Source organism: Dipodomys merriami, unplaced genomic scaffold (genome assembly GCF_024711535.1).
Source record: "Dipodomys merriami isolate MVZ:Mamm:240054 unplaced genomic scaffold, mDipMer1.0.p SCAF_71, whole genome shotgun sequence".
In the NCBI taxonomy this organism is placed as follows: domain Eukaryota; kingdom Metazoa; phylum Chordata; class Mammalia; order Rodentia; family Heteromyidae; genus Dipodomys; species Dipodomys merriami.
The window spans coordinates 1,722,840-1,750,665 of record NW_027206302.1 but is presented as its reverse complement, the minus strand read 5'-3'; the positions used below and the strand labels follow the sequence as shown (position 1 = coordinate 1,750,665).

At 47.7% G+C, this 27,826-nt stretch overlaps 1 protein-coding gene across 2 annotated transcripts; it reads left to right on the top strand.

The window, feature by feature from the left end:
• The first annotated feature begins 8,467 nt into the window (after positions 1 to 8,467).
• Sync (syncoilin, intermediate filament protein) lies at positions 8,468 to 27,566 on the top strand. Of its 2 annotated transcripts, XM_070008817.1 has the most exons (5): positions 8,468 to 8,543; positions 14,460 to 15,621; positions 22,027 to 22,151; positions 22,309 to 22,385; positions 26,679 to 27,566. In XM_070008817.1, the coding sequence occupies exons 1-5, from the start codon at positions 8,497 to 8,499 to the stop codon at positions 26,687 to 26,689; spliced, it is 1,422 nt and encodes a 473-aa protein (XP_069864918.1). In that variant the 5' UTR covers positions 8,468 to 8,496; the 3' UTR covers positions 26,690 to 27,566. The 2 variants fall into 2 exon arrangements, with proteins under 2 accessions (XP_069864918.1, XP_069864919.1); XM_070008818.1 differs by lacking the exon at positions 22,309 to 22,385.
• The last annotated feature ends 260 nt before the right edge of the window (positions 27,567 to 27,826 follow it).

Genomic DNA, 27,826 nt, shown 5'->3' with positions numbered 1-27,826 from the left:
CTGGTTCAGGTGTTGGACATTTCTCATTTTCTCATTTAACATCCACCTAACATTTCCCAGAAGCAGAATCAGAGGTTCAGAGAGATTAATTTGCTCAGAGACACAAAACAAATCTGAGGCCATAGTAGGGAATATGTTTGAAGGGGGAAAAGGACACTAGATCCACCAGCCTGTTCCAGAGATCAGGGATGACAAGGGTATCATGACATTGGTGACCTACTAGCGGAGGCTCAAGTCATATTCCTGCCTCAGTCTTCCAAGTAGCTAGAACTACTTCTTTCTCCCTCTCTGTCCAAAGCAGTACACTGGGAGTGACTAACTGCAACACAAGTCTTCATTCAGTTGAACAATTACTAAGCCAATGTGCTAAATTCTAGGAACGTGTATACATCATTAAAACATTTCTCTCTTTCTCTCTTTTGCCAGTCCTAGGGCTGGAATTCAGGGCCTGGGCATTGTTCCTGAGCTTCATTTGCTCAAGGCTGGCACTCTATCACTTGAGCCACAGCGCCACTTCCAGCTTTTTCTATTTATGTGGTACTGAGAAATCGAACCCAGGGCTTCATGTATGCTAGGCAAGCACTCTACCACTAAACCACATTCCCAGCCCCACATTTTTTTTCGAGATGGGGTCTCACACTATATAGCCAGACTGCCCTCAGATTCATCCAGCTCAGCTTCCTGAATGCTGAAATTACAAAAACGAAAAACCCATCCCTACTTTTGTGTTCTGGGATAACAGCTTGAACTTAGGGTCTTTATAGCTGGTGCTCTAATACCTGAGCATTGACGCCAGCCAAGCTATTTTCCCTGGGCGGGCTTTGAACCTCTGTCCTCCAGGTCTCAGTTTCCTGCGCCTCTAGGATTACATGTGGGAGCCACTGGTACTAGGCTATGACCAAAATCTTTATTACCTCACATATTCCCCAAACTCAGGTTTTTTTTTTCTTTCCTTTCCTTTTTTTTTTTTTTTTTTAATCTACCTTCCTTTTTTTTTTTTTGCCTGTTGTGGGGCCTGAACTCTGGGCCTGGGTGCTGTCCCTCAGCTCTTCAGCTCAAGGCTAGCACTCTACCACTTGAGCCACAGCGCCACTTGCTTTTTCTGCATATGTGGTGCTGAGGAATGGAACCCAGGGCCTCATGCATGCAAGACAAGCACTCTACCACTGAGCCACCTTCCAAGCCCTCTACCTTCCTTTTTTTGTGCTGGGAGTAGGGCTTGAACTTGGTGCCTTGCATTTTTCATTTGGCTATTTTGCTCAAGGATGACACTCTTCCACCTAAGCCATATCTCCACTGTCAATATTTTTCTAGATAATTAGAGATAAGGATCTCATGGAGGGGGCTGGGAAGGTGGCTCAGTGGTAGAGCGCTTGCCTTGCATGCATGAGGCCCTGGGTTTGATTCCTAAGTACCACATAAGCGGGGGAAAAAAGAAGCCAGAAGTGGTGATATGGCTCAAGTGGTAGAGAGCTAGCCTTGAGTTGAAGAGCTGAGGGACAGTGCCCAGGCCCAGAGTTCAGGCCCCATGACTGACCAAAAAAAAAAGAAAAGAATCTCATGGATTTGTCTGCCCAGGTTGGCTTTGAACCAGGATCCTCAGTTTCAGCCTCCTGAATAGCTAGGATTTACAGGCATGAGCCACTAGCCTACCCTTAGCTTTTCAATAGTGAGTGGAGCTTGGGGCATAAGAGTGTATTGCACTTCCCTGCATGTGGGAGTCCCTATGTTCAATCCCAGAACAAACAAACAAAAAAATTAGCAAAAGCTGGGCGCTGGTGGCTCATACCTATAATCCTAGCTATGAAGGAGGCTGAGTTCAAAGCCAGCTGGGGCAGGAAAGTCTGTGAGACTCTTATCTCCAATAATCCATTCAGAAAACCAGAAGTGGTGTTGTGGCTCAAGTGGTAGAGTGCTAGCCTTGAGCTGAAGAGCTGAGGAACAGTGCCCAGGCCCAGAGTTCAAGCCCCATGTCTGACCAAAGAAAAAAAAAAAAGAAAAAAAAGCAGAGCTGGAGAAGTGTCTTAAGTGGTTGAACAAGCAACCAACTAAGCAAGCAACTTGGGCAAACCTAACCTGAGGCCTGTAAGGTCCGCTCCTGGATGGCGAGCAGACTCCACCCTCCTCGCAGCAAAGTCTCCACCCAGTACCTGCGTTACCTAGGCAACTGGGACACCTGGAAGAGGTCACATCTGCATCCGCTGAGGTCACATCTGAATTTGATGTGGCCACACCTTTCCCCGCCCATACCCTAGATAAGGCCTAGCCCAGGCCCAGACGCTCTCTGGCTGCTCTTCTCTTGCTCTTCTTTTCTAGTGCTCTCTGCTCAGCTCTTTCCTCTCTCTTTCCCAGCCACGTGGAGTGCCAACCTTGCCTGGTTCCATCAGGTCTACTGAATAAACCTACCCCTTACCTGAATACCACGTGAGTGCTGCTGTTCTTACCCCTCTTGCTGCTCTCTTCTTGCTCTCTCTGTTCTATTCTAGCTCTCTCTCTGTTCTTTTCCAGCTCTCTCTCATTCCCAGCCACATGGAGTGCCAACCTTGCCTGGTCCCAGCAGGTCTACTGAATAAACCTACCCCTTATCTGAATACCACGTGCGTGCTGGTGCAGTTCTTACTCGGCTACCTCTTTATAAAAACCTAACAAGGCCCTGAGTTCAAGAACCACTACCTCTCCCTCTCTCTCATATATATATATATATATATATATATATATATATATATATATATATATATATATACTTAATTTCACAGGAAAGAGTCTGTGAGGTAGAATGACTTTCCTGAATTCACACTGAGTACACAGGTAGGCTTCAGGCTCAAGCCTCTTGCCTCCAAAGTTTGGACTTGTACTTTGGCTCAAGGAGCCGTGGTACTCCCCGCTTTCTGCCTCTTGGTTGTGTATGGGAGCTTTTGGCACAGAGACATTGAGCAGGACGGCCTCCACCTGTACCAAGCAATGGGACCGGAATGTGGTCCTCACATTGCAACTCTCTTTGATTGCCTTTCACACTCCTGGGAAGAGGGTTTTACTTCCCTGCTGCCCTCTGGTGCCCCAATTTCCAGCACACCCCTCTGCCACTCATTCCTCCTATCCCCTCCCTGTCCCACAACATAAAAGGCATAAGAGGGACCCTGGCCAGAGGGCTGAACAAGAGCTCACTTTTCACCCAAGATGGCATCTGCTCACACCTTTCTTCTTGTTATTTATTATTTTTCCTGTGCTCGGTTATAGAATTTAGGGGCTTATACATGCTGGGCAAGAGTTCTACCATTGAGCTATAGCCTCAGTCTTTGTCACAACTTTTCTAATTCTGATTTTTTGGTGGAGGGTTAGAAGAAAGGTTTTCCTCAATGTTCTACTTTTCTATCAGGGCTCAGATATCCAGAGATCAGTTCTTACCCTTAGAAGTTTCCGGCAGGGAACAGGCTCACTCTAAACCTTTGCCACCAGAGGGCTCATGGAGGGACTGTTCCCCGGGGACTGCAGGAATGGGGAAGCGGTAAGCGGGCAGCAGAGCATGGAGCGACTCCCCTAGGCCTCAGGGATGGGGGGAGGGAGCCCTGCCAATGAACCAGGCCATCCAGGAACTGGGGCTTTTAGAAGAAGAATCCAGTGACTACCAAAATTCACAGAGGATGGAAGGGAGGAGAAAGGGACGGAGAATAAATATCCAGATCAGTTCCCATCCCCCTCCTTCTGTTCCTGCATATCTCCTACTGACCAAACCCCTCACCTGAAGCCAGCAGGCCAGAGTGCTGTGAGATACCTAGGAGTCTGTCCCAGGACAGAGCAGGGCAAAGAGGCATAGAGAATGAAGTTAGAGCCGGGTGCCAGTGGCTCACATCTGTAATCCTACTCAGGAGGCTGAGCTCTAAGGATCATGGTTCATAGCCAGCCTGGGCAGGAAAGTCTATGAGACTCCTATTTTTTTTTTTTTTTTTTTTTTTTTTTGCCAGTCCTGGAGCTTGAACTCAAGGCCTGGGCACTGTCCCTGAGCTTCTTTTGCTCAAGGCTAGCACTCTATCACTTGAGCCACAGTGCCACTTCTGGCTTTTTCTGTTTATGTGGTATTGAGGAATCAAACCGAGGGCTTCATGCATGCTAGGCAGGCACAGTTAGCAAAATGAGTCCCTTCCCATAGCATAGTCCATTCCTTCCCTTCTCCACAGCTTAACATGCTCCCTTCCTAGGCAACACTAGGCCCATTTAGTAAAGGCAGTAAATAATCAACTTCCAGTTCCCTTTACCTTGGTACAGGCACTTCTCTGGGGCAGCTACCACCATATAAGGCAACAGGAGCCCCTTAGAGTGACCTTCAGGTCTGGGCAGCAGCAGGACCCTTATCTACCATTTGTCAGCAGCCATAAATCCTAGTCCACCATGATGAAGCCCCTGGCCCTCATGTCCACACCAGGGTCTTTGCCTCCTAGCCCCTTCTAGCCCCTCCTAAACCCCCTAGGTTATATAGGTCACCCCAGACAATAGCAGGTGCTTCTTCTCATTCCTCCCTTGTGAGAAGGAGTCTTGCTGGCCCCCTTCCCCAGCAATAACCTTTCTTTGTTCTATGTACCTGGATGTCTGTGTGGTTCTCTAGCAAAGTCTATTAATCTTAATTTTGCTAAGAGGCACTGAGGCTTTTTTTTTTTTTTTGTCAGTCATGGGGCTTGAACTCTGGGCCTGGGCACTATCCCTCAGCTCTTCAGCTCAAGGCTAGCGCTCTCCCACTTGAGCCACAGCGCCACTTCCAGTTTTCTGGTGGTTAATTGGCTATAAGAGTCTCACGGACTCTCCTGCATGGGCTGACTTTGAACAGTGATCCTCAGATCTCATCCTCCTGAATAGCTAGGATTACAGGCATGAGCCATCGGCACTGGGCTCCAGCCTGAGACTTTTATCTCTAACCACCAAAACCCAGAAATGGACTTGAGGTTCAAATGGTAGATTGCTGCCTTGAGCAAAAGGAGCTCAGGCACAGCGCCCAGGCCTAGGGTTCAAGCCCTAGAACTGGCACCAAAGAAAAAAAAAAGGAAAAAAGAAAATGAAGTTAGGTGGAGACTAGCCAGCATGGTTGTCTCTTTTTCCCAGATTTTGCTTTCTGGAGGAGGCAAGCTGTGGCTGTATTTTTCTTTTCTCTTCTCTTCTGTTCTGTTCTTTTCTTTTTTGTCGGTCATGGGGCTTGAACTCTGGGCCTGGGCGCTGTCCCTCAGCTCTTCAGCTCAAGGCTAGTGCTCTACCACTTCAGCCACAGTGCCACTTCCGGCCTTTTCTGTTTATGTGGTGCTGAGGAATCGAACCCAGGGCCTCATGCATACGAGGTAAGCACTCTACCGCTGAGCTACCCTCCTAGCCCCTGTACTTGTCTTTCAGAGCAGCATCTGTGCCTGACTCTGAAACCCTCTCCCATTTTTCCAGGTTCAGGTTATACTGTCCACAGGCAGCAATGACCATTCCTGAGTCAGCCTCTACCCCATGGCCTCCCCCTCACCACATCACTGTAGTTCTGGCCTCCTCTTAAAATGAGTTTCTTGAAGGCCTGAGCTAAATAAAGCAGTTAGCTTTAATGTAGCCTCAGCACACACCAAGTGCCAATGTGTGCTAAAGGAACTAATTCCTGTGACTTGCCTACCTCAAGCTTCTTTGGTGGGCAACTGGGTACATGCCTACCTTCAGGAATACACTGAGGATGATCTAGGCCTAGTGGTAGAGTGCTTGCCTAGCATGCATGAAGCCCTGGGTTCAGCAATTCAGTACCAGAAAAAAGTAAACAGAAAAAGTAAAAACTGGCACTGTGGCTCAAGTAGTAGAATGCTAGCCATGATCAAAAGAAGCTCAGGGATAGTGCCCAGGCCCTGAGTTCAAGTCCCAGGTCTGGCCAAAAAAAAAAAAGTCCTTATCTCCAATTAAGCAGCAAAAATCTATATGTGGAGGTTAGCTCAAGTGATAAAGCAGCAGCCTTGAGCAAAAAAGCTAAGCAAGAATGTGATGCCCTGGGCTGGGAAGGTGGCTCAGTGGTAGAGGCTTGTCTTGCATGCATGAGGCCCTGGGTTCGATTCCTCAATATCACATAAGCAAAAAAGCTGGAAGTGGCGCTAGGGCTCACTGGTAGAGTGCTTGACTTGAGCTGATGAGCTGAGGGACACAGCACCCAAGCCCAGAGTTCAGGCCCCACGACCGACAAAAAAAAAAAAAAAAAGAAAGAAAGAAAAAAGAATGTGAGGCCCTGAGTTCAAGCCCCAGTACTGGCACAGGAGAAAAAAAGAGGCTTAGGGAAAGCAAGGAGGGGTTAAGGATGCTATCTTGGGGGACTGCTCAATCAGCTCCTGAGAAAGGCTTGAGGGGAAGGAATGGCCCTTTTGAATGCCACCCTTACTGTCTGTTGCCTAGTACCCACAGCAAACAGCAGGCTGGCCGGCTGGCCCTTCCTCTCTAGCTCCCCTCTGACTGGCAGCAGCTGTCAAACAAGCAGCTGCTGAGGTGCTGCCAACCTCCTCCCCTGAATATTTCAGGGCTAAGTCAGAAAATGACCAGCAGCCTCCAAAACCGGGCTTTTTCTCCTGCATACCTTACAAGGGTATATTGGGCTGCCTTGGGTGTTAATGTTCCACCCACCCCCTCGCACTAGACAGAGAGATATAAATACACAGCCACAGCGGCACCCTCAGAGTGGATGAATGGACTCACACAGCCCTAGTCACAAAGAGGCCCCTCAGCACGGCTGCTTGTGAGGATCCCTTCACCCCCATCACAGTCAAGCAGCTGCCCCCAGTCATACAATCACAATCACATGTGCCCCACAAAGTTGCTCTCACCAATGCCCCATTTCCCCTAAAGAAAAATTCAATCCTGCAGGTGTCACTCCTGTAATCCTAACTACTCAGGAGGCTAAGATCTGAAGATCAGGGTTCAAAGCCAGCCTGGGCAGGAAGGTCTGTGAGACACTTACCACCAGTAAACTACTCAGAAGTGGCACTGTGGCTCAAGTGGTAAAGTGTTAGCCTTGAGCAAAAGAAGCTCAGGGGACAGTGCCCAGGCCCTGCATTCAGGCCCCAGGACTGGCACTAATTAGTTAACTAATTAATTCACCATGTGTACCTTTACCATACACAGACACAGACACACACACACACACACCCTCCAGATGTCACCAGTCACACATGGACACACACTCCCACAATTTTCCACTCCACACACAAAACCATGTTCCCATAGCCGGGCGCTGGTGGCTCACGCCTGTAATCCTAGCTACTCAGGAGGCTGAGATCTGAGGATCGCGGTTCAAAGCCAGCCCAGGCAGGAGATACCGTGAGACTCCTATCTCCAATAAACCACCATAAAACCGGAAGTGGCGCTGTAGCTCAAGTGGTAGAGCGCTCGCCTTGAGCTGAAGAGCTGAGGGACAGCGCCCAGGCCCAGCGTTCAAGGCCCAGGACCGACCAAAAAAAAAACAAAAACAAAAAAACAACCATGTTCCCAGCTGTGGCCCATGGATCACAACACACAGCTTACACCCATTCCACACAATGACTTCCCTCCCTCCCCAGCCCACACTCGGGATCTCTCTGATGAAATCCAGGTGGCAGCCCCTTGGCCTGTGAAGTGCCTAGTGTTCTTGGTTTTCCTTTTTTTTTCTCTGTGATTAAGTCAAAGCCCCCCTCCCCCAACACAGGGACTGAGGGGAAAGAAAGAATCAAATGAGGCAGAATGTGAGGCCCAGGTCTGGAGAGGGAAGAAGCTTTGGGGGGGCCAAGGAGTTGAGGGAGTGGACTTGCTGTGAAGTTGGCTGAAGCTGAGTGGGGGTGATGGGTGGGGGTGGAGCTGAAGGAGACCCCTATAAACCTGCAGGGTGGGGGTAGTGAGCTGTGTTAAATAGATTCCACTCCAAGTAAGAGCTTGAAGCCCCTGGGGAGTGGGGGGGGGGGCGCATCCTCCCTAACCTCCCCTAACCCCAGGCCCTGAGTGTCTCCTGAGGCCCAAGTGGGGCCCCCCAGCACTCCCTCTCCCAGCGCCCTGCCCCAACCCTCCACCAAGCGTGTCAACTTGTTCCCACCCCCAGTGCGGTGGGGATCCTGAGGGACCTTGCGGGCAAGGGGTGCTAGGGGTGCTAGATCCCTCTGGGCATCCCTCCCTCAAACTCTGCACCTCCCCACGGACAGGACAAGGGTTCCCGGGGTCTGCAGTACCCCCTTCTTCCCTTCCAACCAGGATCCGGAGAAGGAAGATTCTGGAAGAGTTCTGGGCGGGCTAGGCCGCCCTCTCATCGCCCCCCCCTTCAGAACCCCCCCCCATACACCCCCCACACCCGCCTGGCAGGGGAGGGACGGCCACTCCCCGCCCCCCCCTCCTGCGCCCAGAGCCAAGTGGGCGCGCCCGGCCCAGGCCAGGATCCGGTGTCGGCTGCAGCTGGCAGTGCGGCGGCGGGGCGGGCGCCGAGCAGCCGCCTGCGGGCCCGGCTATTAATAACGCGCCCGCCGGAGCCCGGGTCGCGCAGCCATGGCCAGCCCGGAGCCCGGCGGGGACGGCACCACCCAGGCCCCGAGGTAGGATTATCGGGGCGTCCTTTGGGGACGAGGGTGCGGGACTGGCTCTCTCCTCTCATCCGTGACCCCTTTTACTGGGCTGGGAGTAGTGGTCCAGCCTGGGTGGGGCACGGGGCGGGCCTACCGGGGGAGGGACCTGGGGAGCCCTGGCTTGGGGTCCTGGCACCCCTATTGATTGTGGCTTTTTATCATCCCTTCCCCCTCCTCCAGGCTGTGGGAGAATTAACCCTTTCTGGGTTAATGAAGGGCCTTTTCCAGGCCATCCTCCCTGTCCCACCTGGCCAGAGACAGCGTTTGTAGTCCTTACTCCAAATGTCAACTAGGGATGGCGAGCCGAGAGCTAGTTGTGACTTGGCTGCTGGAAGCCTCTTGGTGCAAGGTTGGGTTTGTGCCTGCTTGAAGTTAAGAGTCTGTTCAGACAGCTCGTTCTCCCCGGTGTGGCTTAGGGAGGGGGCAGGGAAGGTCAACTGTCTCAGCTCAATGGGAGGGCCTGGGCTTGGCAGGGCCCCATCTCATCACTGTGGGTTTACCACTAGTTTGGAGGAAGTGACCTGTGGCTGAGAGGATAGGAGTGCTCCAGGTCAGACTATGACCATAGGTCTTCCTAGTGTGCCAAGAGGTGGAGGGGGAACTGCACCCTGTCTGTCACGTGCAGGAATCAGGCCTGCTTGGTGCCACACCCAGCCACAGCTCTGGTGGACAGGGTAGGGAGTTGTTGGAGCTCTCTAGAGATAGATTGGCAGAGACAGGCTGCCTGGGGCCCAAGGAAGCTTAAGGTCAGCCTCCCCCCCCCCCCCCCCCCCCCAGCTCAGCTCACTTCTCTGGGCCTCTCCCAATCTGCTTCTTTCCCAGCTCCTGAGAGAGGAGGACAGCAGGTGGCACCCAGGGTGGGGTGATGGCCACGCCTGGGGGGTGGGATGCCTGGCTTTTATTTCCTGCTAGAACACTTGACCTTGGGCAAGTTTCCTCCTGGGAACTCTGTGGGTGTCTGCCTGTCTTCCTAGGACCCCACACTGGAGCCCAAAAGCAGAACTCTGCTGTCCTCAGGAATTCAACCAGGTGGACGTGTGCACTTCAGTAGTGCAAAGCACCAGGAGTGAAGCTGAGCTGCAATCAGTGTGGTGATATAGGTGCACTTGCTTGGGTAATGTGTCTCAGAAGAGATGGAGTATGAGCTGGGCTTGAAGAAGGAGTAGGAAGTTGCTAGGTAACTGGATGTTGGTGGCTCAAGCCTGTAATCCTAGCTACTCAGGAGGCCCAGATCTGAGGATCAAGGCTCAAAGCCAGCTCAGGCAGTAAAGTCCATGAGACTCTTTATTTTTATTTTTGTCAGTCATGGGGCCTGTCCCTTAGCTCTTCACCTCAAGGCTAGCACTGTACCCCTTGAGCCACAGCGCTACTTCCAGCTTTTTCTGCTTATGTGGTACTAAGGAATCAAACCCTAGGCCTCATGCATAAGGGCTCTACCAGGGATTTACCACTGAGCCACCTTCCAGCCTCCAAGAGACTCTTATTTTCTATTTAACAGCAGGAAACCTGAAGTGGTGCTGTGGCTCAAAGTGATACAGGGCTAGCCTTGAGCAAAAAAGCGCCCAGTCCCAGAGTTCAATCCCCACAACTGACAAAAAAAATGTGTTAGGTAAATAGGTTGTTTTGTTTCCAGTGCTAGAGCTCAAACTCTGGGCCTCCCACAGAGCAAGTGCTCTGTCCCTGAGCCACACTTTCCAGCCTTAGAAAGATGTTTTGAGTACTGTGTGTCTATTATTTCTCGTGTGTGTGTGTGTGTGTGTGTGTGTGTGTGTGTGTGTGTGTGTGTGTGTGTGTGTGTGTGTGTGTGTGTGTGTGTGTGTGTGTGTGTGTGTGTGTGTGTGTGTGTGTGTGTGTGTGTGTGTGTGTATGCTGGTACTAGGGCTTGAACTCAGGGCCTTGTACTTATTTGACTTTTTCACTCCATCTCTTCCTTTTTTGCTGGTTAATTGGAGATAAGAATCTCACAGGCTTTGGGCTGGGAAGGTACCTTGCATACATGAGGCCCTGGGTTCCATTCCTCAGTACCACATAAGCAGAAAAAGCCAGAAGTGGTGCTGTGGCTCAAGTGGAAGAGTGCTAGCCTTGAGCTGAAGAGCTGAGGGACAGCGCCCAGGCCCAGAGTTCAGGCCCCATGACCGACAAAAAAAAATCTCACAGACTTTGCTGCTTGGGCTAGCTTCAAACCACAAACTCAGCTAGCCTTATGAGTCATGAACCACTACTGCCCAGATTTTTTTTGGGGGGGGGGGCACGGGAGGGAGGCTGGTCCTGGGACTCAAATTTGGCTTGGGTACTGTCCCTGAGCTCCTTTTTGCTCAAGGCTAGTGCTCTATCACTTGAGCCACAATGCCACTTCTGTTTTTTTTCTGTGATTAATTGGAGATAAGAGACTCCTGGACTTTCTGGGAAGGCTGGCTTCTAACCTCCTAACCTCAGATCTCAGCCCCCTAAGTAGCTAGGATTACAGGTGTGAGCCATCAAAGCCAAGCAAGCACCCAGGTTTTAAGTGAGTTCTTTACTCTATGCTCTGGATTTCCATCTGTACAGTTGGGGATAGGAAAAGAGAATTCTACAAGTAAGTTATTCATGTAAGATGCTTAGAGTAGTGCCTTGAACATGGTAAGTGACTCCAAAGTGCTGTTCTGCAGGAGCATGGTGGGAAGGTCCTTCTTGGCTAGGATACATGCTAAGCTCTAACTTAACTCTAAGTACCCAATAAAGATTATTTTCTTCAAAATCATGCACACTATCCTCATATCTAACACCCCATGAGCCCCAGGGGTTTATCTTCCTGCTTGTTAAAAGTGGTTTCTGGAAACTGCAAAAGTGCCCAACCTAATACATCACCTTGCATCACAAGGTGCCTGGCTGACTGAGCAGGTGCATCTGCCTGGGCCTCAGAGCTATACCTTCCCAGGTAATGTGGGGCTGTTCACTAGACAGATGGCGTTTGGGAAGCTGTATTTCTAAGACAGATCTTCAGATATTGTGGGCTTAGAGTGGGAGGTGTGAAAAGTTAACACATGTTCTGGGTTGTTGGGCACTGGGTGGGTTGTGGGAGTAATGTGAATTGGGCTAAAAAAGGGAAGTTGGGGGTCACATCTTGAAGATTTTGAGCCCATGAAGTGGAGCAGCCTTATGTTGTACAAGCTAACTGTGGGACTATAGAGAACAGCTGAAGTAAGGAGGAGCCTGGAGGTCCACTGGAAGGCTGGAGTAGGATGTAGGAATAGAGAATGACTTGGAGTAGGGCCCTGGCAGTGGGTTGGAGAAGAGAGGAGGAAGACCAGAGACTTTCTGAGGTAGAAATATTCTCAGTTGAGTTGGCTGAATTGAGCAGGGAAAGAGGCATCTCAAGATTTCTTCCTGAGCCAGGCACTGGTGATTCACACCTATAATCCTGTACTCAGGAAGCTGAGATCTGAGATCATGGTCTGAAGCCAGCTCCGACAGAAAAGTACATGAGACTCTTATCTCCAGTTAACTAGCAAATATGAGGTGCCAAGTTCAAGCCCTCGTATCCACACACACACAAAAATTAAAGATTTCTTGCTGGTCAACTTGCATGTATTTCTCTGAGCTGAAGGATAAATATACAGAAAGCTTCAGAAGAACAATAATTTTGGGTGATATCAGATGAAGAAAACTGCAAGCCATCTCCTCTCTGGCAAATTCATTCAAATAGATGGCTTTGGTGCGGCTGGATGCTTGGTAGCTCACAACTAATCCTAGCTACTCAGGAGTCTGAAATCTGAGGATTGAGGTTCAAAGACAACCTGGGCAGGAAGGAACTATGAGACTTTTTTTTTTTAGGGGGGGTCTAGTCATGGGGCCTGAACTCTGGGCCTGGGCGCTGTCCCTCAGCTCTTCAGCTCAAGGCTAGCACGCTACCACTTGAGCCATAGCACCACTTCTGGCTTTTTTTTTTCTGCTTATGTGGTGCTGAAGAATCGAACCCAGGGCCTCATGCATGCAAGGCAAGCACTTTATCACTGAGCCACCTTCCCAGCCCTCTATGAGATTCCTTTTTTTTTTTTTTTGGGTCCGGTCGTGGGGCCTGAACGCTGTCCCTCAGCTCTTCAGCTCAAAGCTAGCGCTCTACCACTTGAGCCACAGCGCCACTTCCGGCTTTTTCTGCTTATGTGGTGCTGAGGAATTGAACCCAGGGCCTCACGCATGCAAGGCAAGCGCTCTACCACTGAGCCACCTTCCCAGCCCCAATATGAAACTCTTTTTTTTTTTTTTTTTTTGGGTCCGGTTGTGGGGCTTGAACTCTGGGCCTGGGCGCTGTCCCTCAGCTCTTCAGCTCAAGGCTAGAGCTCTACCACTTGAGCCACAGCGCCACTTCCGGCTCCTTTCATTTTGCTTATGTGGTGCTGAGGAATTGAACCCAGGGCCTCATGCATGCAAGGCAAGTGCTCTACCACTGAGCCATCTTCCCAGCCCTTCTATGAGACTCTTATCTCCAGTTATCCATCAGAAAACTGGAAGGAAGTGGTACTGTGGCTCAAAGTGGTAGAGCACTAGCCTTGAGCAAAAAAGCTCAGGGACAGTATCCAGGTCCTGAGTTCAAGCTCTATGACAAAAAAACAAAACAAAACAAAAAAAACAACTTGGGGGGAGGGGGGAGGCTGGGAAGGGATGTGAAGGGTAAACAAAGGAGGAGGCTGCAATGCTTGATAACAAATGTACTCATTATCTTGCCATGTAATTGTAACCCTTCTGTACAGTATGTTCACACAAAATAAAAATTAAAATTTAAAAGAAAAAACTTTTGTGCAGGTGTTGGGTAGAATGAAGCTAGTGGTATCTTTTTTTTTTTTTTTGCCAAGATCTGGAACTTTTTTTTTTGCCGGTCGTGTGGCCTGAACTCTGGGCCTGGGCGCTGCCCCTCAGCTCTTCAGCTCAAGGCTAACGTTCTACCACTGGAGCCACAGAGCCACTTCCGGCCTTTTCTGTTTATGTGGTGCTGAGGAATCGAACCCAGGGCCTCATGCTTGCAAGGCATGCACTCTACCGCTGAGCCACCTTCCCAGCCCCAGATCTGGAACTTTTATAGTTCCAGAGGATATTCTGACATGCATGGAGGGAAACCAGGGACTCAGGAGGTGTTAGATGGGGTGCAGTAAATGATTAAGAAAAAAAATATATGGAGGCTGGGAAGGTGGCTCAGTGGTAGAGCGCTTGCCTTGCATGCCTGAGGCCCTGGGTTCGATTCCTCAGCACCACATAAGCAAAAAGAAAAAAAGCCAGAAATGGAGCTATGGCTCAAGTGGTAGAGCACTAGCCTTGAGCTGAAGAGCTGAGGAACAGCGCCCAGGCCCAGAGTTCAGGCCCCACGACCGGACCCCCCCCCCAAAAAATGTATATATATATATATATATATATATATATTTGGTTCTAGGCCCTGAGCCTTGAACTTAGAGCCTGAGTGCTATCCCTGAACTTTTTTGCTCAAGGTTAGCATTCTACCACTTTGAGCCACAGTTTCATTTCCAGCTTTTTGGTGGTTAATTGGAGATAAGAGTGTCAGAAACTTTCCTACCCTAGATGACTTCCAACAGTGGTCCTCAGATCTCGGCTTCCTGAGTAGTTAGGATACTGGCATGAGCCATCAGCACTTAGCTCCATTCTACTTTTATGGCACAATTTGTTCACCTGACATTTCAGTTTGTGACTGTTCCATACAATGCTGCTATGAACATTTGTGATAAAGGAACTATAACAATGGACTGTGTGTAGGAGGTAGAATGATACCAGAAAGGGAGCAGATGGGTGACCACAGAGATCTGAGAACATTCTATAATTGAGGCCTGCAATGGTTCTAAATCACCAATCTCCTGGCATTGGGGGGTGCACTTTCACTTTAAGTCATTTTTCTTGCAGGGGAACAAGAGCAGAGGCCAGTTCTCTTCAAGAGGAAAACTCTGGGTCCCTGAGTAAGGCTACAACCTTGAACCCGGAAGCTACTCTATCTTTGGAGGGGACCGTGAGCCTAGAAGACATTCTCTATCTGGGAGGGGACTTAGAAGACACTCTTTACGTGGAAGAGACTGAGAAGCCAGAGGAGCTCCTATTTATTGAGGAGTCAGGGCAGACTGAGGAGGCACTGGACTTGGAAGAGCCCGTGAGTCCTCATGAGACATTGCACGTGGAACCAGATGAGGGACAATGTCGGGGGGAGCCGGTGGAGCCAGCTGAGAGCCCAAGCCCAAAGCAGATTATTTGTGAAGGACAGATGGTCACAAGGGAGGAGAAATCTAAGCCTAAAGAAAGTCTCGGAGCTGAGCCAAGTCCCAGCACAGAGGAGAGCCTGAGCGCAGAGGACCTGGAACGGCTGGAGGGCCGTTTCCAGCAGTGTGTGCAAGCCGTGGCCCAGCTAGAAGAGGAGCGGGACCAGCTCATCCATGAGCTTGTGCTGCTCCGGGAACCAGCCCTGCAGGAGGTGCAGCAAGTCCACCAGGACATCCTGGCCGCCTACAAACTGCATGCCCAGGCAGAGCTGGAGAGGGATGGGCTAAGGGAGGAAATCCGGCTGGTCAAGCAGAAGCTCTTTAAAGTGACCAAGGAATGTGTGGCCTATCAGTACCAGCTGGAGTGTCGCCAACATGACGTGGCTCAGTTTGCAGAATTTCGGGAGGAACTGACTACCAAGGCAGCCCAGCTCTCAGGAGAGCTGTCCCAACTCCAAGATGACTATCAGAAGCAAAAGGAACAGTTGAGGCAACAACTGGAAGCACCCTCAAGCCAGAGGGATGGCCACTTTCTCCAGGAGAGCCGGCGGTTGTCTACCCAGTTTGAAAGTCTCCTGGCAGAGAGCCGCCAGGGCCTGGAAGAGGAGTATGAACCACAGTTGCTGAGGCTCCTGGAGAGGAAAGAAGCAGGGACCAAGGCTCTACAGAAAACCCAGGCAGAGATCCAAGAGATGAAGGAGGCTCTGAGGCCCTTGCAAGCAGAGGCTGGGCAGCTCCACCTGCAAAACAGGAACCTCGAAAATCAGATCACACTTGTGAGGCAGAAACGAGATGAAGAGGTCCAGCAGTACAGGGTAGGCCCCTCGGCTGTACAATCAAGTGCCTTCTCTTAATGAGGGGAGGGAAAGAGTGGCTAGGATCTCTTATCTCTGGGGCTGGAGGATATTATCCTGTGTTGGAAGAACAGTTTGTTCTTTGGATCCTGTCCTTTTCTCCATTCTTTATTTCATTGTCAGCATTTTGTTTACTCAGCATTTTTGGACCACCTATTTCATTTGATCGTCACATTAATCCTAGGAGAATTTTTTTCTTTCCCTCTCTCCCTTTATTTTCTCTCTTCTAACATTTTACTCTAGTACACATTGGCCTCCATCTTTTCTTTTAGTTTTGGTCTGTCCTGGGGCTTAAACTCTGGGCCTGAGCACTGACCCTGAGCTCTTTAGCTCAAGGCTAGCGCTCTACCACTTGAGCTACAGAGCCACTTCTGGTTTTCTGGTGGTTTATTAGAGATAAGAGTTTCACGGACTTTCCTGTCCGGGCTAGCTTTGAACCAAGATCCTCAGGTCTCAACCTCCTGAGTAGCTAGGATTACAGGCGTGAGCCACCAGTGCCTGGTTCTCCATCTTTTTCTTTTGGTGCTGGTACTAGAGTTTGAATTAAGGGCTCCTCATTCATGCTTAGCTTTTCCACTCCAGGCTGGTGCTCTCCCTCTAGAACCGTATCTCCACTTCTGGCTTGCTAAAAATGGTTATTGGGGATGAGTTCTTTGAATTTGTCTGCCCAGGCTAGCTTTGAACTGTCATCCTCAGATCTCAGCTTTTTTTTTGCCAGTCCTGGGGCCTGAATTCAGGGCCTGGGCACTGCTCCTGAGCCTGTCTGTGCTCAAGGCTAGCATTCTACCATGGAAGCCACAGTGCCACTTCTGCCCTTTTCTGTTTATGTGGTACTAAGGAATCAAACCCAGGGCTTCATGCATGTGCTAGGCACGCACTCTACCACTAAGTCATATTCCCAGCTCATAGATCTCAGCTTTCTGAGTAGCTAGGATTACAAGTGCTTTACCACTTGAGCCACAGCTCCACTTCTGGATTTTTGGTGGTTACTTGGAGATAAGAGTCTCATGGACTTTCCTGCCAGGCCTGCCTTTGCACTGTGATACAGTCCTTAGAGCTCAGCCTCCTGAGGTAGGATTATAGGTATGAGCCACCAGCACCTAGTTCCATTTTCTAATTCTAATTGAATGGTGGATATATGGAGCTGGAAGGAATGAGGTCAGATGGAATAAATTCATTCCTTCTTTTCTGCCTCAGTCATCTAAGTTCCACTTCATTTAAAGTTGTCCAGTCTTTTTTTTTTTTTTTTTGCTGGTCATGGGGCTTGAACTCTGGGCCTGGGCGCTGTCCCTTAGCTCTTCAGCTTAAGGCTAGCACTCTACCACTTGAGCTACAGCACCACTTCCAGCTTTTTCTGCTTATGTGGTGCTGAGGAATTGAACCCAGGGCTTCATGCATGTGAGACAAGCACTCTACCACTGAGCCACCTTCCCGGCCCCTTGTCCAGTCTTTAGACTAGGTTGAAGCCCATAAATATTCTCTCCTTTTTTTTGTGCATGTCACCATCTTCATTATATCCAAGTTATTTCTGATTAAGTGTGAGCCAGTTCTAATCCCTTTTTAGACCAGAGTAGGATATAAATACTAAGTGAATAAACAATTACGTCTGCTCCTCCAGACTGGGCTTTCAGAAGACAGGGATATTTATCTCTATTCTCTCCACCACTCATGGATCAGAGAACACATAGGTAAGTGCTGAGTTAAATCTGCTGGGCACTATGAGACTTTAGTGTGGCCTTTTTTATAGCACTATTTGAGATATGCATTCCTTTGTATAAATTTAATTATCTTATGTCCTTGCACAGATTATTGAAAATGGCAGCAATCACCACAATGAGTATCTTCCCAAGGTTTCTGTGACAAGGTCTTGCTTGCTATATGCCTAAAATGGCTTCAAACTCATAATCCTGCCTCAGACTCTGGAGTGATGGGACACCATGTTCAGCTCCTAATTTTTTTTTTTATTGTTGTTGGTCATGAGCTTGAACTCTGGGCCAGGACACTGTCCCTTAGCTCTTCAACTCAAGGCTAGTGCTCTACCCTTAAGATACAGAACCGCTTCCAGTTTTCTGGTGGTTAATTGGGGATAAGAGTCTCACAGATTTTCCTGCCCAGGCTGGCTTTGAACGGTGATCCTCAGATCTCAGCCTCCTGAGTAGTTTTTGATGGATTCTCCTGGAATTCTCTGTCCAGGCTGGCCTCAAATTACAATTCTCTGATCTCAGTCTCCTGAGTGGCTAGGATTAGAGGTATAAGCCAACATGGCCCTAATTCTTCTGAAAGGGCTTCCTAAATTGTGTTTGCCCCAAATCCCCTATTTCATTTGCCTAATTTTCTTTTTTTGTGCAGGCCTTGGACCTTGAACTCAGGGCCTGAGCATTTTCCTTGTGGCTCTGCTATGAGCCACATCTTCACTTCTGGCTTTTGTGGTAGCTGACTAGAAATTAGAGTCTCATGGACTTTTTCTGCCCAAGCTGACTTGGAATCATGAAACTCAGCCTCCTGAGTAGGATTACAGGCATAAGCCACTGGCACCTAGTCACTTGTGGCTTTTAGCTATGTGTGTTTTGTGTTGTGTTGTGTTTTTGGTGTGTGTATGTCAGTTGTGCAGCTTGAATTCGGGGTCTGGGCACTGTCCCTGTGCTCTTTTGCTCTATCACTTTGAGCCACAGTGCCACCTCCAGTTTTCAGGATCTACCTAGAGATAAGAGTGTCACAAAAGCCTGGCGCTGGTGGCTCACACCTGTAATCCTAGCTACTCAGGAGGCTGAGATCTGAGAATCACAGTTCAAAGCCAGCCCGGGCAGGAAAGTCCCTGAGACTCTTATCTCCAATAAACCACCAGAAAATCGGAAGTGGCACTGTGGCTCAAGTGGTAGAGCACTAGGTTTGAGCTGAAGACTGAGGGACAGCGCTCGAGGCCCAGAGTTCAAGCCCTACAAGCGACAAAAAAAAAAAGGGTCACAAACTGGGCACCGGTGGCTCATACCTGTAATCCTAGCTACTCAGAAGGCTGAGATCTGAGGATCACGATTTAAAGCCAGCCTGGGCAGAAAAGTCCCTGTGAGACTCTTATCTCCAATTAACTACTCAAAAGACAAAAGTGGTCAGCTGGGAATGTACCTTAGTGGTAGGTAGAGTACTTACCTAGCATATGTGAAGCCCTGGGTTAGATTCCTCAGTACCACATAAACAGAAAAGACCGGAAGTGGTGCTGTGGCTCAAGTGGTAGTGCTAGCCTTGAGCAGAAAAAAGCAGCTCAGGGACAGTGCCCAGGCCCCGAGTTCAAGCCTTAGGACTGGCCAACAAAAAAACAGAAGTGGTGCTGTGGCTCAAGTGGTAGAATGCTATCCCTGAGAACAAAGAGGATCAGGGACAGTACCCAAGAAAACTCACAACTGACAAAAAAAAGACAAAAAAAAAAAAAAGGAAAAAGAAAAGAAAGCAAAATGTCACAGACTTTCTTTCTTGCCCAGGCTGGCTTTAAACCAGGATCCTCAGATCTGTATCCTGAGTAGCTAGGATTACAGGCGAGAGCTACCAGCACCTGGCTTTGCTATGTTTTAGCAGGCATTCCAATTCACACTAGCCATACTTAAAATGTCCACCAGCTACATGTGGCTTTCCTTTTGAAAGTGGGGCAAAGAAGAGGAAATATTGATATGGCAGAGTAATGGAGGTTCAAGTTAGACACAGGGATCAAACTTAGGGTTCTAAATTCCAGTAAAAAAGAAAGCATTAGGATTTGAGAGGGTAAATCTACTTTTGAAAGGTTAATTTAGTAGTGCACTAGGCAGGACTGCAGACTCTTTACTGCCACTTTCATTCCAGCTTGGCAGATTGTCACTCAGTGCAGACTGCTTCATTAATCATGTACCTTTTGTGTATGTGTGTGTGCGCTAGTCCTAGAGGCTTGAACAGAGCATGGGTGCTGTCTTGAGCTTTTGTACTCAAGGCTAGTGCTCTCTTCACTTGAGCTACAGCTCTACTTCTAGCTTTTTGGTGATTAATTGGAGATGAAGAGTCTCATGGACTTTCCTGCCTGGGCTGGCTTCCAACTGCTTTTCTCAGATCTCAGCCTCCTGACTAGTAGGATTATGGGCACGAGCCATGGCGCTTGGCCAATCATGTACTTTTGTGCCTTATCAAAACAGGTTAGGCAGCATGGCTTAGGAACTACGGCAGCAGTGTGCAGATGCCTCTCTTCAGATGAGACTCTTTGGTGCGTCCCTGTGTGGTGCCTAAGCATAGCTCTGCAGTAAAATAAACCCTTTTGACAATGATAATGGAAGATGAGATCCAGCAAGAGGATCAAACATTGCAGTGTTGTCTCACAGCACAGTATCATGGCTGACTCAGAGAATTAAAAATCTAAGGTGAAGGGCTGGGAAGGTGGCTCAGTTGTAGAGTGCTTGCCTTGCATGCATGAGGCCCCTGGGTTCGATTCCTCAGCACCACATAAGCAGAAAAAGCCAGAAGTGGTGCTGTGGCTCAGGCCCTGCGACTGACCAAAAAAAAAAAAAAAAAAAGCCAAAACAACTACGGTGAAGTCAACTGTCTTTTTATAATATACATTGCCACATCAACACCCTTTCTCCTCATTCTTATAAGGATCCAAGCCAGCTAGTAGCTAAGCCAGAGACTGCTCACTGACATCTTCCTTACCTCATTTCTAGGCATTAATCCCAGGCAGACAATTACAGAGTGCATCTCTAGTATGTTTTTGACAGAATGGGAAATGAAGTTTCTCTGAAGGCTCAATGGCCTCCCAGGCATCACATATCCCAACTCTGAACTTCTTCTTTTTTTGGTCATGGGGCCTGAACTCTAGGCCTGGGCGCTGTCCCTCAGCTCTTCAGCTCAAGGCTATTGCTCTACTACTAGAGCCACAGCACCACTTCTGGCTTTTCTGCTTATATGGTGCAGAGGAATTGAACCAGGGCCTCATGCATGCAAGGTAAGCACTCTACCACTGAGCCACCTTCCTAGCCCTCAACTTTGAACTTCTGAATAGGGCTGGGGATGTGACCTAGTGGTAGAACATTCAACTAGTATGCACAGTTGATGTCCAGCATGGAAATTATTTTTTACACGTACAAGTTCTTGAATCTGGTTTTACTTTTGAAATAATCTTTAAATCCCAGAGGCCTGTAAATAATTTATGAAGTCTCCCACGACTTTAAGAATAAACCTTGGAGCCGGGCGCTGGTGGCTCACGCCTGTAATCCTAGCTACTCAGGAGGCTGAGATCTGAGGATCGTGGTTCAAAGCCAGCCCGGGCAGGAGAGACCGTGAGACTCCTATCTCCAATAAACCACCAGAAAACCAGAAGTGGCACTGTAGCTTAAGTGGTAGAGCGCTCGCCTTGAGCTGAAGAGCTGAGGGACAGTGCCCAAGCCCAGAGTTCAAGCCCCACGACCGACAAAAAAAAAAAAAAAAAAAAAAAAAAAAGAATAAACCTTGGGGGGCTGGGAAGGTGGCTCAGTGGTAGAGTGCTTGCCTTGCATGCATGAGGCCCTGGGTTCGATTCCTCAGCACCACATAAGCAGAAAAAGCTGGAAGTGGTGCTGTGGCTCAAGTGGTAGAGCACTAGCCTTGAGCTGAAGAGCTGAGGGACAGTGCCCAGGCCTAGAGTTCAGGCACCATGACTAGCAAAAAAAAAAAAAAAAAACCTTGGAGTTGGGTGCTGGTGGCTCACAACTGTAATCCTAGCTACTCAGGAGGCCCAGCCAGGGCAGGAAAGTCTGAGACTTTTTTTTTTTTTTTTTTTTGCCAGCTGTGGGGCATGAACTCTGGGCCTGGGCCCTGTCCCTGAGCTCTTCAACTAAAAGCTAGCGCTCTACCACTTGAGCCAAAGTGCCACTTCCAGCTTTTTCTGCTTACATAGTGCTGAGAAATTGAATCCAGGACCTCATGCATGCAAGGGAAGCACTCTACCACTAAGCCAACTTCCCAGCCCTCTCAGGTTACCATTTTTTTTTTTTTGTCGGTCGTGGGGCTTGAACTCTGGGCCTGGGCGCTGTCCCTCAGCTCTTCAGCTCAAGGCGAGCGCTCTACCACTTGAGCTACAGCGCCACTTCCGGTTTTCTGGTGGTTTATTGGAGATAGGAGTCTCACAGTCTCTCCTGCCCGGGCTGGCTTTGAACCACGATCCTCAGATCTCAGCCTCCTGAGTAGCTAGGATTATAGGCGTGAGCCACCTGCGCCCGGCTAAGGTTACCATTTTTAAAAACAGTTGTCCCTTTGTCAGTACCATCTTCCTGGACTTGTTTCCTAACCTATCATTTATGGTATCAGCCTCAAATACCTGTTATTTTTAAAAATATTATTTGGCTCATTAGAAATGTTTTTGGCCATCTTATGCAGGAACAGCTGGAGGAAATGGAAGAGCGGCAAAGGCAGTTAAGAAGTGGAGTACAACTCCAGCAACAGAAGAACAAAGAGATGGAGCAACTAAGGATCAGTCTTGCTGAAGAACTCTCAACTTATAAGTCAGTTTTCACTGCTACTCAAATCTCACCTAATACTGGCTGAGAGTATAGTGGGGAGGGAGCAGGGATAATTTTATTTGACAGTAAAATTTAGGGAAATTACTTTCAAATTGTGCTCATTCATGAACAGATGGAAAACAACTCTCTCTTTTTAAAGGGCTATGCTACCCAAAAGCCTGGACGAGGCTGATGTTCCCACTTCTCAGGCAGGCGGAACCCAGACACAGTCCCAAGGTGATCTTTGTGGGTAGAAGAGTGGTGTTTGCATCATTGCTTTTTTTTTTTTTTTTTTTTTGCTTGTTAGTTGTGGGGCTTGAACTCTGGGCCTGGGTGCTATCCTTCAACTCTTCAGCTTAAGGCTAGCTCTACCACTTGAGTCACAGTGCCACTTCCGGCTTCTCTTTTTTTTTTTTTTTTGCCGGTCATGGGGCCTGAACTCTGGGTCTGGGCGCTGTCCCTCAGCTTTTCAGCTCAAGGCTAGCGCTCTACCACTGGAGCCACAGCGCCATTTCTGGCTTTTTCTGTTTATGTGGTGCTGAGGAATCGAACCCAGGGCCTCATGCTTGCAAGGAATGCACTCTAACCACTGAGCTACCTTCCCAGCCCCCCAGCTTCTTCTTATATGGTGCTGAGGAATCAAACCCAGGGCCTTGTGCATGCACTGTGCCACTGAGTCACCTTCCCAGCCCTATTACTGCTTTTTTTAAAAAAATGCTTTCTTAATACTACTAATTTAAGCTACTCAAGCTGGCCTGCCTTTTGAGTAGCTAGCATTAATGCTGCTATGCACTGGTTAATTAATGCCTTTAAATTTTATTTTGTGGTACTAAGGTTTAAACTCGGCCTTGTGCTTGCTAGGCAGACACTCTACTATTGGTCTACTACCTCTAGCCCATGAATACTTTTTGTGGGTTGTGGGGCTTGAACTCTGCACCTGGGCACTGTTCCTGCGCTCTTCAGCTCAAGGCAAGTGCTCTACCACTTGAGCCACAGCGCCACTTCCGGGTTTTTTCTTTTTGCATTATGTGGTGCTGAGGAATGGAACCCAGGGCCTCAGGCATACAAGGCAAGCGCTCACCACTGAGCCACCTTCCCAGCCCCATGAATACTTTTAGAACAAAATTTGTCCTAGCTGGGTACTGTAATCCTAGCTACTCAGGAAACTTAAGACCTCAAGATCATGGTTTGAAACCAGCAAGACAGAAGAATCTATGAGAATATATATTTTTTTTGGGGTCTGGTCCTGGGGCCTGAACTCTGGGCCAGGCCGCTGTCCCTCAGCTCTTCAGCTCATGGCTAGTGCTCTACCACTTGAGCCACAGCACCACTTCTGGCTTTTTTCTTTTTGCTTATGTGGTGCTGAGGAATCGAACCTAGGGCCTCAGGCATGCAAGGCAAGCGCTCTACCACTGTGCCACCTTCCCAGCCCTCTATGAGAATTTTATCTCTAATTAAGCACTAAAAAGCCAGTAGAGCTATGGCTCAAGTGGTAGCAGGCTAGCCTTGAGCACAGAAGCTGACAGTGCTTAAGCCCTAAACTCAAGCCCCAGGACTGGCATACACATACACAAAAAGTTTCTTAATGACAAATCACCTAGGATTATCTAACTCATGCCTCCAAAATGCCTAGGTCAAGCATTCAGTTCACTTTTCGTAGGCCTTAAAATATACCTAATGTCCACCAGAAATTCTGTAATACATAAAGCATCTACACTGAGCATTTTAGTTCTGTGCCCTATCCCATATGCTGGAATACAGAAGGCAGCTGTGGGTATCAAATTCAGGCTGTGACAAGAGGCCAACAAGAGGGCGAAATTACTATGCAACCATAAAAACCCCTGACTTTTACTTATCAGATTTATTGTTTAATATGTGAATTATCTAACATACCAACCATTAATTTCATTATATTACAAAATACTCAAAGACTGTTTTAGAAAGAAGGGAGAAAGCTATTCATACTTCAGACTTACTTTTAAGGCAAAACTGAAGGCCTACTTGCCAGTATATTCTCATATGCTATATAAAGTGTTATATTTGCCAGACATCGTGGTACAAGCCTGTAATCTCAACACTCAGGAGGCTGAGGTAGGAGGATCACAAATTTGAGGCTAGATTGGGACATAAAGCAATCCTTTCCAACTGGGTATAGTGGCTCACGCCCGTAATCCTAGTTACTCAGGAGCCTTAGTGAGATCTGAGGACCATGGTTCAAAACCAGCCTGGGCAGGATAGTCTGTGAAGACTCTTCTCTCCAATGAAACACCAGAAAACCAGCAGTGGCGCTATGGCTCAAGTGGCAGAGCACTAGTCTTTAGCTCAAGAGCTCAAAGACAGTGCCCAGGTCCAGAGTTAAAACCCTATGACTGAAAGAAAAAAAAAAAAGTAAATAAAAGTTCTAACAGGAGTAGGATTTTTTTGTTGTTACTGTTGGTTGTGGGGCTTGAACTCAGGGCCTGGACATTGTCCCTGAGCTCTTTTGCTCAAGGTTTTATTTTTTTATTTTTTCGGTCCGGTCGTGGGGCCTGAACTCTGGGCCTGGGCGCTGTCCCTCAGCTCTTCAGCTCAAGGCTAGCGCTCTACCACTTGAGCCACAGCACCACTTCCGGCTTTTTTCTTTTGCTTATGTGGTGCTGAGGAATTGAACCCAGGGCCTCATGCATGCAAGGCAAGCACTCTACCACTGAGCTACCTTCCCAGCCCTTGCTCAAGGTTTTAGAGCTCTATCTACCACCTTGAGCTGTCCAAAGCTGGGTTTTGAGTGGCTAAATGAAGATGAGTCTCACAGGGAATTGAATGTCCAGGTTGGCTTCTAAGCTCAATTATCTTCAGATCTCAGCCTCCTGAGCAGCTAGGATTACAGGCTTAAACCACTGGAACCAGGCTTAAAAGTAGTTATTTTTGCAAAGTTGTGGGGCTTGGACTCAGGGCCTGGGTGCCATTCCTAAGATTTTTCACTCAATACTAATGCTCTACCACACTGAGTCAGTGCCACTTCTGGTGGTTAACTGGAGATGAGTCACATGGAGTTTCATGCCTGGGAAGGCTTTGAACCTCAATCCTCAGAACTCAAGCCTTTTGTCAGTAGCTAGGATTATAGGAATTGAGCCACCAGCACTTGGCTTAGGCAGTTATTTTTACTGTTTATGAGATTATATCCTTTATTAAAGGATGACAATCTGCTAAACACTTGTGTGTCGACAGAAAAACACACAATTAAAAATTTGCAAGCCAGGTGCTGGTGACTCATGCCTGTAATCCTATTCAGGAGTCTAAGATAGGAGGATCCTGGTTCAAAGCCAGCCCAGCCAGGAAAGTTCCCGAGACCCAATTAACCACCAGAAAATCAGAAATAGAGTTATGGTTCAAAGTGGTATAGTGCTAGCCTTCAGCTAAAGACTTCAGAGACAGCTCCGAAGACCTGAGTTCAAGCCCCATGACCAACAAAAAAAAAAAAACAAACCCAAAACCAAAAAAGTCTGCCTGTCTCCACCTCTAAAATAATCAGCAAAAGAGCAGAACTACTCAAGAGGCTGAACACTGAAGGTCTAATAACCCCTTTGTAAGCACAAGGCAGTTCCAATACCTTGAAGAGTCTCAGGCAGTTAACCTGGGCAGTGGAAAAATAAATTTAAATACTTTTATTACTTTTTTTTGTTGGCTGAACTCTGGGCCTGGGCGTTGTTCCTCAGCTCTTCAGCTCAAGGCTAGCACTCTACCACTTGGGCCACAGTGCCAGTTCTGGCCTTTTCTGCTTATATGGTGCTAAGTAATTGAACCCAGGGACTCATGCATGCAAGGCAAGCACTCTTATCACTGAGCCACCTTTCCAGCCTGAATATGCTTTTTGTCTATTGAGTACTATTGGGTACTATTTGAACTTGGACCTTATGCTTCCCTGGGCAGTTCTACTTGAGGTACAGCCCACCTTCACCCTCACACATTTTTTAATATAGTCTCCATGTGTACCCAGGATGACCCCAAACTTGTTATCTCCCTGCCTCAGCTTTTTATTTTTTGGTTGGTCATAGGGCTTGAACTCTGTCCCTTAGTTCTTCACCTCAAGGCTAGTGCTCTACCACTTGAGCCACTGCACCACTTCCGGTTTTCTAAGTAGTTTATTGGAGATAAAGAGTATCATGGACTTTCGTGCCCAGACTGGCTTTGAACCATGATCCTCAGATCTCAGCCTGAGTAGCTAGGATTACAAGCATGAGCCATTGGTGCCTGGCTCCTGCCTGAGCTTTCTAGGTGGTAGAATTACAAATGTGCCACCATGTCAGTTTAGAAAAATCTTAATTACCCCCCTTTCATCACACAGGTTACCATTTATTCTATTTTGCAAACAGGAGGCTCCCTATTTTTTACTGGAATGTTATCTCTGATCATATATGAATGACTGTAGCAATCTCACCCAAAGACTGTTAAGAAAATCTTGGACATCATTCACGTTAACAAACTCTCTCTACTGTATTTGAAATTGCAGAAAGTACAAGTTTATTCTTTTTTTTTCCCTCAACCTTACAGGGGCTGTTTAGAAATGTGTGGATAAATCTGTAACCTAGAAACAACTTCTTAGCAAAGGATCACTAAGTTCCTGGGACATATTTCCCCCTGAAACAGACAAGAAAGTCAGAACTTGGTGAACAATTCACTCTGTGAAATTTGCAAATACTGACTTGACCTGCTTCAACAATTTCTAGTGCTGGTTAGAAGCAGAACACCATTCAACTTTTTATCTGGATTCCACCTCTCAGGCTGCTGGTACTGCTATCAACACACAGGAATGAAAATATAAGACTCTATTCTCTGGCAGCACCTTTACCTTCACACTGAGTAATGGACAAATGTATGGACATACCTTTGCAAGATTATGAAGAATGTATGTTGCCTTATGTTGACCCAAACCACAGGAGTATTTTGGGGACAAAGCTGGGGTAAAAAAAGAGCCAATTTCCAAATTGTAAGGGTTTACAACTTAAATTTGTTTGTGCCATAATAAGTATCAGGTTTGCAATGGATCTTCTTTCAAAGTTTACTTTTCCTGAAAGTCTATGAAGATTCAGTTTACTCTTACAATTGTGTGGAGCTATGGCTTAAGTGGTATATTGCCAGCAACCAGTGAGAGTACAGGCTTGATTCTGAATTCAAGCTCCAGTACCAGCAAAAACAAACTAAAACCTGGAGTTAATTTTCACCTACATCCTAAAACTAGATTTGAAGAAAAGGAACAATTTACACTTGAACTTAATGGCTTAAGTATTCAGTTTTTTTTTCCAAAGATCTTAGGTTTATTTTTTAGGCCAATGATTTACTCAGAGGAAACAAAAACTGTATTGCTAAGGACCTAGCATTTTATGGCACTTGGTGATAAACATTAATACTTTAAGTACAAGTCATGGTTAAATACTCAAACCTTTTCCAAATTTAAATTGTGCCTTAAATTCTACCACTCTGCCTTTGACTTTCTTCAAAGCCTGTACAATACCTAAGGACTTAAAAAGATGTCATTTTATCAGACTAGTCCATTCACTTCTAGTTCCGTGTTTTGTCTTTTATTTCTACTGTAAAAACTCTTTTCTATAGGTTTGGGTGTATTATATTTAATCCTTTTCTACAAAGACCATTGAAAACAACTTGTCATCAGAATACTCTTTCTTCTAAAAGCCAGAGAC

What these genes read in the sequence shown, in the direction of transcription:
- Sync (XM_070008817.1), top strand. Translation starts at nt 8,497, where the DNA reads ATGGCCAGCCCGGAGCCCGGCGGGGACGGCACCACCCAGGCCCCGAG. An exon ending in GGCACCACCCAGGCCCCGAG is followed by an intron (nt 8,544 to 14,459) that starts GTAGGATTATCG and finishes TTTTTCTTGCAG; the next exon opens with GGGAACAAGAGCAGAGGCCA. An exon ending in AAGAGGTCCAGCAGTACAGG is followed by an intron (nt 15,622 to 22,026) that starts GTAGGCCCCTCG and finishes CATCTTATGCAG; the next exon opens with GAACAGCTGGAGGAAATGGA.